Source organism: Anguilla rostrata, chromosome 9 (genome assembly GCF_018555375.3).
Source record: "Anguilla rostrata isolate EN2019 chromosome 9, ASM1855537v3, whole genome shotgun sequence".
Classification (NCBI taxonomy): Eukaryota; Metazoa; Chordata; class Actinopteri; order Anguilliformes; family Anguillidae; genus Anguilla; species Anguilla rostrata.
This window is the reverse complement of record NC_057941.1, coordinates 46,594,121-46,604,566: the sequence shown is the minus strand read 5'-3', so window position 1 is coordinate 46,604,566 and position 10,446 is coordinate 46,594,121. Positions and strand designations below refer to the sequence as shown.

General features: G+C 49.8%; 1 protein-coding gene across 1 annotated transcript in view; it reads right to left on the bottom strand.

Annotated features, from left to right (window-relative positions):
* Positions 1-1,591: 1,591 nt before the first annotated feature.
* The window catches only part of LOC135264309 (cell adhesion molecule-related/down-regulated by oncogenes-like), a 47,956-nt gene continuing 39,101 nt past the window's right edge, over positions 1,592-10,446 (bottom strand). The window contains exons 13-20 of the mRNA XM_064353174.1: positions 10,040-10,221; positions 9,177-9,282; positions 7,392-7,514; positions 6,886-7,089; positions 6,000-6,301; positions 5,464-5,543; positions 2,483-2,745; positions 1,592-1,743 (exon numbers count right to left, since the gene is read on the bottom strand). Of these exons, the coding sequence (XP_064209244.1) occupies positions 1,592-1,743; positions 2,483-2,745; positions 5,464-5,543; positions 6,000-6,301; positions 6,886-7,089; positions 7,392-7,514; positions 9,177-9,282; positions 10,040-10,221 (1,412 nt within the window). The remainder of the gene's footprint in view (positions 1,744-2,482; positions 2,746-5,463; positions 5,544-5,999; positions 6,302-6,885; positions 7,090-7,391; positions 7,515-9,176; positions 9,283-10,039; positions 10,222-10,446) is intronic.

Genomic DNA, 10,446 nt, shown 5'->3' with positions numbered 1-10,446 from the left:
TCATTTGGAGACAATGTCACATGTCGAAGCTAAGTGCTCCCCAAGAGATACAGTAAGTTATTACCATCGGAGACGTGACCTCAGCAGATCAGGACAACATTCATTGGATGAGGTCCTGATCTCCAGAGCTCCAACGCTCCAAGCAGGAACAAGCATGGCCGGGGTGAGGCTTCGGGGAACATTCAATGAGGGATGCTATTGGCCGCTTGTCTTGTCAATCATTTTAAGCTATTTGCTAGAGAGGAACTGATTGGTTTCACGGCAGTCAATAGTCTATAGTAAATACATGGCAGCTTCTCTCATGAAGCATATCCTGGAAGCCTCACTTGCCCCCGGGCCCCATCTGTATGCACAAAAGCCCAGCAGAGTTAAGAATCACGTCACATTTGCTGGGAGGGTCACCTCCATCGCCATTGGTCATAGCATAAGACGAACCAATCACAGCGAAGGTCACGAACATAGGCTTTTTACACAAACCAATTAAACATGGATTCTTAGCTGCTTCACTTCATTTCAAATGAGTAAATTCAATAAACAGACTGCCATGCAGGACTAGCATATGTTTCTGGGAAAGGTCACCAAACGAGGACAAACGAATAGAAGGCATCGTATCTTCCATAATTTCTCTTTATATTATTACAAAACTTTTTACATAAAAAGGGCTAAACTCCACACAGCGTGGAAAGCACAATAAAGGAAACAACAAAAATAAAAATAAAAAAGTATTTCTCATCAAAAAAAAGCATAAATAATATAAGACAAACTTTTTTTTTCTTAAAACAAGATACATTCATATGAAATAATATTTTACTACTACAAAAAATAAATAAGTTGTCTAAAGAGTTTTTTTGTTCTTTTTTTAGATCCTCATTTTCCCCCCGGTTTGTGGGCTGAGGTTGCAGTTCGCTCTCTCTCTCTCTCGTCCTTTCGTCCTCTTGTTCTCTCGTTCTCTCGTTCCCTCTCTCTCTCTCTCTCTCTCGGAGTGGCGTTCTCCTCCCAGCTCAGACCACAGGCAGCTTTGTGTCCTTTGTCACTCTGCCATAAATCGTCTCTGACTGCGCCGGGCCGGCCTTCTTCTTCCTCACTCGCGTCCGCTGCTCCTTGCCCTTTGCCTTCGCTCGCTCACAGCGTGTGTGTGTGTGTGTGTGTGTGTGTGCGTGTGTGTTTACTCACTTTTGAGTGATAAAGTGTGAATGTATACCCATGTACAGTACATGAGCATGTGTAAGGTGGGTGTGTGCGTGCATGTATGTATATGTGCTTGTGTGTCTATGTGTATGTGTGTGCATGGGTCTGTGTGTGTACATGCGCGCGTGTGTGTATGAGTGTGTGTGTGTGTGTGTGTGTGTGTATGTGTGGATGTATGTACGTGTGGATGTATGTGCATGTGTGTGTATGTGTGTGTGTGTGTACGTGCGTGTGTGTGTATGAGTGTGTGTGTGTTTTTGTGTAGTGTGGAGTAGTATTGTGTGTGTGTGTGTGTGTGTTGTATGTAGTGTGGTGTGTGTTGTGGGTTTGGGGGGGCGTGGGCATAGGTTTTGTAGAGGTGGTGTGTATGAGTGGGTGTGTGGGTGGTGATGCTGTGGTGACATCATGGCCGCTTTGGGTTTGCACAGTCCAGGTCCGACAGACTCAGCCGCTCCCAGCGGACACCCCGCCGCTTCAGTCCGTCACGACTCGCCTCCGCCCTCGCTCCTCCTGCTCCTCCTGCTCCTCCTCCTGCCTGCTGCGGCGGCTCCTCGTCTGCGGCACAGGGGGAGAGGAGGCGCACCCTCGTTACTCAGCTCTCCTCCTCGGTCCTCCTCGCGTTTGTCACACCGCCAATAAATCACTTCTGCCGCACCTCCTCACCTAGCGCCTCGGTCAGTAAATGGGACTACGGTGTTAATGGATTTCATCCCCGTTACTAAACACCATGTCCCTCCGTTTGTCGAATGAGTGACAAACATGCAAAAATAAAGATATTTATCAACAGACGATGATTACCGAAGCAGGCAAATAATATTTACCGAGAGCCTGCTGCTGTTGTGTTCAGATGGATAGCATAACCTGTTTGGGCCAGTTAGAGGAAGTTGCATAGTGCAAAGTCGCAGAAAAATTCTATGCAAACTATATTGAAGTTACTTAAATTAAATTGATAATTAAATCGGCGCACTCAGAATGATTTGAAATGAAACAATAGGAAGGAAAACGGCAGAAACCTCCAAACTTACAGAGTAACAGTGGTAACAATTTCCCCCACAATAAAAAAATAGATAAAAAATAAAAGCTGGCAGGAAAAAAGAAACTAATTACAGGCCCTATATAATTCTAATAATTATAGGTCTTATGATTTGTCTAAGAAGCAGAAATCAGGACATATCTGCAATCTGCTACACTGTGGGAAGCAGCACTGAAAAAGTTTTTAATACTGAATCACTGTACTGAAAAAACATTTTACTTCAGGGGTTGGGAGCCAATAGAAATCAGCCGATTAACACACCTCTTTCCTCTGATTGGTAGTGCTGACATTCCCCTGCTTGACAGCAGGAATGCTGGGAAAGGGGCAGGGCTTTGTCCTCTTCTGACTCCTCCCCTTGCTTGGCAGACTCCTCCCCCACGCACTGCTGGACGCTGGGGGTGTGGCAGCGCGGGGTCACGTGACCCAGGGGCACCATCTCCAACCCGTCTGGCTGGCAGGGCGCTCCGCGGTGCATCATGGGAAGGCTCCCGTTCGAAAAACTGGCGTTGGCCTTTGTGAAACACCTGAGAGGAAAAACAGATATTTTAACACTCCAGTCCAATGTTAATTCAACTCTAACACAGTGTATATGGGAACACTCGGGCCATAGTGGCCGATTTAACAGTGAGCATTTTACTGCTTAAAACTCATTTAAAATGTGCTGAGAATCAAATCCTCTGATTAGTCAACACACACTTTACCTTAAGATCCATTTTATGTAATTACACACCGGATACACAAAATTACCTCAAATTACACCAATAAATGCAGTCATCTTTCTCAAGGAATAAAGGACTTACTCCTTATCTATAAGATATTCATACCGAGTACATCAGTTTGTAATAATCAACGTTACTGTACATGCTAGTTAATATTACAGAGTACGTTGAAATCACTTGCACAGATGTTAGAACACATTAGTAAATGCGGAAATTAAGGGGTTAAAATTATGTACATCATTAAATATGAGCAAAAATAGATATTTTAATTTATAATCCAAGTCGCACACAGAAAACTTCAGATTTTAAACAGATTTATTAGATGATTTTCCACACAGTGTACGTGCAACAAATTTCTCAACAGGGCTTTGGTTCTTGCGGCCGCAGTTGACTGACACTTCAGTGGGACACTGCCACATCATCTGACATGGAATCCCATCAAAGTAGAGAGAGGAAGGAGAAGAAAAAAAAAACTAGCATTCCGAGCTAATCTGGGAAAGCACAATGGAACCTGGCGTGAGTCAGCCGAGTCTGTGTGAGTTCTCCACCGCACTCGACTGCGTTCAGCAGCTGGCAACAGCCAGCTGTTTCAAACACACACACACGCACACACGCACACACACAAACACTTACAGACAGGCCTCGAAAATTTTCCATTCATAAAAAAGGGAACATCTAAACCCAGAAGCAAGTTAGAGCCCCGCCCCCCTCTGGTCTAATCAAACATTCAGACACAACCCCCCACCCCCCCACCCCCTACCAAACTACTCCGTGAGGTAAATAAACACAGGGCTCGTTTAGGCCTCTGGCTGGCCGCACGCAGAGTAAACTGTTAGGGCCCGAACCACCAGAGTACATAAACAAGCCTGGCAGTCTGGAGAGAGAGACAGAGAGGGAGAGTGAAGAGGAAGAAGGGAGAGGGAAGAGAGAGGAGAGAGAGAGAGAGAGAGACAGAGAGAGGGGAGAGAGACAGGGAAGAGAGGGGAGAGAGAAGAGAGAGAGACAGAGAGGGAGAGTGAAAGACAGGGAAGAGAGGGGGAGAGGGGAGAGAGAGAGAGGGAGAGAGAGACAGAGAGGGAGAGAGAAAGACAGGGAAGAGAGGGGGAGAGGGGAGAGAGAGAAGGGAGAGACAGAGAGAGACAGGAGAGAGAGAGGGAGACAGAGACAGAGAGGGGGAAGTGGTAGAGGGGGAAGAGAAGAGGAGAGAAGTGAGGAGAAGAGGGAGAGAGACAAGAGGAGTAGAGGGGAAGAGAAAGGGAGAAGGGAGAGAAAAGAAAGAGGGAGAAAGTGGGAGGGGAGAGGAAGAAAAAAGCGAGAGGAAGTGGCGGGAAGGGGACCGGCTGACAGACTCGTGGCCCGGGACAGACGAGCCGTTCTGGGACGTGAGGAGAGAGGGGTCTGCCCAGCTCGTGGAACATGTTTGCTCAGCTGATGAATAACGAGCTGGTCACTGCGAGCGTGAAAACCCGGGATTCAGCACGGGAGCCGGTCATGCTTCGGACCGCGTTACGGCAGCCCTGTGACTGCGTAATTACACGCGTAAGTGCTGCGTAAACACCGATGTGCGCGTGCGTAATTACATTTAACGCACTTTTATTTACAGTGTCCGCAGCACTTGATTAAGTGCACTTACATAACGCTTCGTACAGTAGCCCTAATGTGTCGAGGAATAGGACCAACGCTGTGCAAAGTGGGAACCAAAATGATTTGAATTGCTGTGTGTGAAAGTGATATGTTGTTTCGTATGAACTTAAGATTCCTGTTAACGTCATGATTCCTGTTACCATATGACCATATATGAATTCATCCCCTTTTGGGAAGTCATTCACAATCAGAACCACACTGAATAATCAGAACTGCACTGCGTATAATCAGAACCACACAACACAATCAAAATCACTGTGCAATCAGAATCTCACTATATAATCAGAACCACACTACAATCAGAACCACACGGTCTATAATCAGAATCACACTGCACAATCAGAACCAAGCAATCAGAATTGCACCATGTAATCAGAACAACATTACAATCAGAAGCACCCAGTCTATAATCAGAATCACACTGCACAATCAGAACCAATGTGCAATCAGAATTGCACCATATAATCAGAACATTGCAATCAGAACCACACTACAATCAGGACTGTGTGCAAATCAATGGCAGACCACTGTACCCTGTAAAAAGCATACGTACATAAGGATGTCTCTTAGATGACTAATGCACCACCATTTTACATCACTCGGTCTAGAATGGTTAAAAAAGTTCTGTTTAACAATTCACCACGATAAAATAACCTTGTTAAATTTACAGGTGTAGTCTGTAGACTGCCTTTACTGTGTAAATACACGCTTGCTAAGAATGTCCAAGCAAAAAGTTTGGTGTCATTTCTTGGTGTCATTTTTCAGAGAAGAAGCCTAGAGTAGAATTTTTTTAAATGAAATGATGTGGAAGGTTTTTTCCCATAATGCAACATCATATCAAATGTGCAGTTTCATAATGCAGGTCCTCTCCCGTCTCACCTGTTATTGTTGCAGAAGTTCTGGCAGCTCATACAGTCAGAGGGATCTGATTGGGGTAACGCAGTGTACATTCCACCCCCCTGCCAATGAAAGGAAGGTAAAAATGGTTGGCAACACCCCTTTTCAAATTCTGGCCAATGAAGACACGTTATAATGAATGATACCCAAATTTGCTGAGTCCAGAAATATTAAACAAATGCTTTTGACACATGTCAAAAGAACACTGTTCTGCTCTATAACAACTGGAGTTAATGTAACAGAGGCAGTGCTTAATTGGACAGGTGTAAATATCAGCACAAAGTTTCCTGTTATACACATAGTACAATTTCCAGTGTTACAGTGTTAATTCAACTCAACCAAAGTACATATGAGTCCAGTAGTGATGTACTCCGTAAGAGTTGATTTAACACTGAATATTTTATTGTTATATAATAAGTTATATTTTCACATTTCCTCTCCGAACCCAACTCAGGGTGTGGGGGGGCCCAGGGGGGACCCCCAGCATAAAAGTGAAGCGGAGGAGGAGGGGGGCTCACGTTGTGAGGGTGGGGGTGCGGGTGGGGGTGCTCGTAGTCCACGGCCGCGTGGGGCAGGGCGCCGTCGTGGCCGTGGTTGTGGGCGGGGGCGTAGAGCCCGCCCGTCCCGTTGAGCAGCGCCAGGCCGTTGGGCAGCTTGTGGTGCAGGTGGGGGCAGCCGGGGGGCGCCATGCCGCCACCGCCGTGCCCGTACCCGCCGTGGACCCCCCCGTTGACCCGGCTGGTGCCCGGCAGGGTGGTGTACTCCAGGACGTGCCCGTTCATCTCCGCAGGCTGGTACAGGTACCCGGGGGGGTCGTACTCTGAGGGGGGGCAACAGAGGGGATGCTCAGATTGGGATTTGGAGTCGATTCCATTCAAATTCTGTCAATAGGGGACCGGAATCAAGTACATTACAGCTGTAAGCCTACATCAGGTCACTACTGTGCAAGGCAGTCAGGACAGCAGTGAAATGCTCAAAAATCCTTAATAACGCATCCGCTCACTCAGTGAATCCGACAGTTCAGCACTGTGAGCTCGATTAACTGAAACTAATTAACTGAAGGACAGAACTGGGACAGACCTGGGTCAGGTGCTTTATTTGAAATACGTCATCACTTTAGACATTGAAAATTTGTATGAATCTGCAGGTGCATTTTCAGTGTTTGTTCTGCCAAATAAAGAGCTACAGAATCTCAAATAATTACTTAACACGGGTCTGAACGAGTCATGAACATCATGGATAACTTTTAAAATCTAAACAAATTGTTCCGGCCCTCCAGAAATACTGATAGGTCTGCGACACTAACACGGCTCTGTGGAACACGCCCCCACCCGGAGGGGGGGCGGGACTAGGGATGGGGCAGGGGGCGTGGCATGGGGCAGGGGGCGGGGCCCCGCGGCTCACCCCGGGACTCACTGTGCAGCCCGCTCTGCTGGCGGTTCCTCCACAGGCACATGGCGATGAAGACGAGCAGGATGAGCACCATCACGCCCAAAACGCTGCCCACGATCAGGTACAGCAGGCCCCCCGGCGCCGAGGGGGGGTCCGGCGGGTAGGGCCCGGGGGGCGTGACCGGGCTCTGGGGGGGCGCGCCCGGAGCGAGGCGAGCTGGGGGAACAGGTGGGGGGGGGGGGAGGAGGCTTAAGACAACTCTAAACCCAGCAGAGAACGTTACGCTCACATAACAAGGCCTGTCTTACATGGCTCCCCGTGCAAGGAGATAAGCTTCACCAGCATGGAAAGAGATAAAGGTTCACCAAGATTTTCAACTCACACTGACACATTTGGGCCAGGATTCAAGTACATTCTGACAGTTGGGAGCTAATGGTTGCCATGGTTGTCTGTTTCCCTGGTCTGTTTTCTTTGGGGTTTTTTTTTTTAACCTGAAGCGAGCACCTCCTCTCTCTCACCTTTAGTCTCGCAGATCATGACGTTGCTGTACTCGCTCTCTCCTCCGTCGTTGAAGCACTGCATCTTGATGTCGTAGGAGGTCTCTGGCTGGAGCTGGCCAATCAGATGCCACTGCTTGATGCCTGTTGGAGGGGGGGGGGAGGAGGGGGGCATGGCAAAGTAGATTGTGACATCATCTCAACATTCCAAACCTGTCCCTTAACCATCCCATCCTGAATTTAACCGCTTACTGCTCTAGAGCAGTCACTCCCCCGATTACTCACTGTCTGTCTCTCTCTCCATCTCCCTCACTGTCTCTCTCCTTCTCTCTCTCGGTCTTTCTCTCTTCGTCTCCCTCTTTCTTTCTCTCTCCTTCTCTCTAAGTCTTTCTATGTCTCTCTCCATCTCTCTCTCAGTCTCTCTCTCTCCATCCCTCTCTCTCGCTCTCGCACCAGACGGCCTCCTTATATGGCCTCCGAGCGTTTGTCCTGGCCCGGTTCCAGCGGCGCCACTGAGCGCGCTCACATGCTCACACGCTCACACGCTCGCGCCGACACCGCGGCCCCTGAGACACACAGAACGGCGAGCGGCAGAACCGCTCCGAGCCGCCGCCGCCGACGAGCGCACCCAAACCGCCGCCGCCGCACGGCCCAGACACCAGCGGCCCGCAGCCACACACCCGCACGTCAGCGGGACCCCTTCAAGGTCACATGACACCTCCTCGCCCCTCCTCATCTCTTACTAGACCCGACACGTCCACTGCTGGACCTGAAACAGGCCCCTTTTTTATCTGCAGACACGCATTTAAAACCAGCGTTAGGATGTAAGCGCGGGGGACAGCTAGACAGCGGATGAGTCCTGTTATCCGTCTCCCGAATGTTTGCGTTAGAGAGCGCTCTGAGAAGCGCGATCCGGGGCTCAGCGAGCGCGGGACGATTAGAACGCTACGGGCTCATCCGCGGATTACACGCCACATCACCTGATTACGTCAGACCCGCCTCCCTTCCCCCGGCAACGCAGCCGCTGACTGATGTAGTACAGTAAGCCAGGGGGCTCAGCAGGTAACAAATCCCTCAACATGCACAACACACACACAGACTAACAGAGAGACACAGACAGAGAGACACGCACACACACGCACACATACATACATACACATACACACAAACACACACACACATATGCACAACACGCACACAGAAAAATGCAAACAGACAGACAGGCACAAACACACACATGCACACACATACACACACCACTACATAATTCAAAGGGTTCTGACATCACTTCCTGTAACTCATCTCCAGGAGATGCCCGTAACCCGTAGCTCCCTGACAGCGAGAGGGCGGAGCCCGGCTGGGAGGCAGTTCTTAGCATTCCTGCCGGAAACCCGAGCCCCTTCACCCACCCCAGTTTAGGGTTTCAGTTCAGGGGCCATCAGCGAGCCCACCGCTCATTAAAGACACATTCTACGCGGGCCTCATTTCCCCGGCAACAGCGGTTGCCGCACATCAATCGCCAGGGCGACCCCCTCACCCGCCCCGCCCCCCCTGCCCCACACGGACATCCATCCCGGCTGGGCTCGCCTGTGGGATTACCCCTGTTGCAACAAAAAAAAAAACGCACTCACCAAAAAAAAGAAAAAAAAACCCACAAAGATTTCTAAACACACCTGCTCTCCGCAAATTGTGCAAACGCCAATGACAGCCTCGCTAATTTTTTTGCGGCCCGCTAAAAAAAGCTGTCCCAATTCACAAGGGTGTCCCAGTGAACTCTGTCCCCCTCCGATTGTCGGAGAAGCTCACCTTCCACAACGTCCCTCTTGTAGTCGCTGTCGTTGTCGCTGTCCGTGGGCCTGTAGTAGATGTAGAATCCCTGGATGGGGGTGTTGTTGTTACTCGAGGGGGTGTACTGGGGGGAGAAGTGGGGGGGGGAGGGGGGAGTTTAGCCAAAAACCCATATCAGGTTACGGGATGATGAATAAGGGCTAGCATGCTATAATAGCGTGTGATAGTAACGATCACAGGACCAAGTATGAGGTCTGTGGGTAAACAGCATCAGAAGGGCTAAAGAATGCTAACTGCGGAGGCTGCGTTTAAGAGAGCCGATAAGGTATAAAAGTGCCTCCGCTTCCCCTGCTCTCCCGCGGGCTAAATTTAGCCCCGGCCGTGTCCGCCGCCGAGCCGGCTAATCTCCGCGGGACGCCACTGTAATCACTGCAGGCCGGAGCAATCGGGACGCCTAATTGGGCGCGATTTTTCCCCCCGGTCCGCGTGAGCGTGTTCTTAACGGTAGCGTAATCGACTGCATCATCGAGACCGGAATCAGACCGGCGTGGAAATAGAGTGGCTGGATAGAGCTGCCAGCCCGTCTGCCTGTGCTAAGCACAGACCTGGGACAAACAGGCACTTCCAACACTTTAACTGCCAGAAAAGTTCAAAATACTAAAAAATACTCCTGCTTTAGTTATTACTACATACGTACACTAATATGAAAGAATAACGTTCTGGATATTAGTGAAAATTAAGGTTTCTTTTAAAAGATTTGGTGCTCTGCAAGGATTTTACCAGCATCTAAAGGGATCAAATAACCTTATTCAAGCCTAGTACACAGCCCTCGTTTCCCCACCCCTGTCCACCTAGTGGCGGATGCTGGCATTGCAACTCACGGTCCACCGGAGCATGATCTGCGTGTCGCTGACCGCGTCCGTGGACGAGATGTGGGGGCCGGCCACGGGGCGGTTGGAGAAGGGCGGGCTGACCGCGGACACCGGGTACGGCCTGGAGGGGGTGCTGTGGGGGCTCTCGCCGTACATGTTCACTGCGATGACGCGGAACCGGTACGTGGAGCCTGCCGAGAGGGGGAGAGAGAGAGAGACAGAAACAGACAGAGAGAGAGTGAGAGAGAGAGAGGGAGAGAGAGAGAGAGAGACAGGGAGTGAGACAGAGAGAGAGAATGAGAGAGGGAGAGATGGAGATTGGAGCAGGAGATAGCAGGAGCAGGAGATGGGGGGCAGGAGCCAGGAGAGAGGGGTGGCTGTGTGGGCGGGAGGCAGGTCCAAGGCAGGGCGAGGGC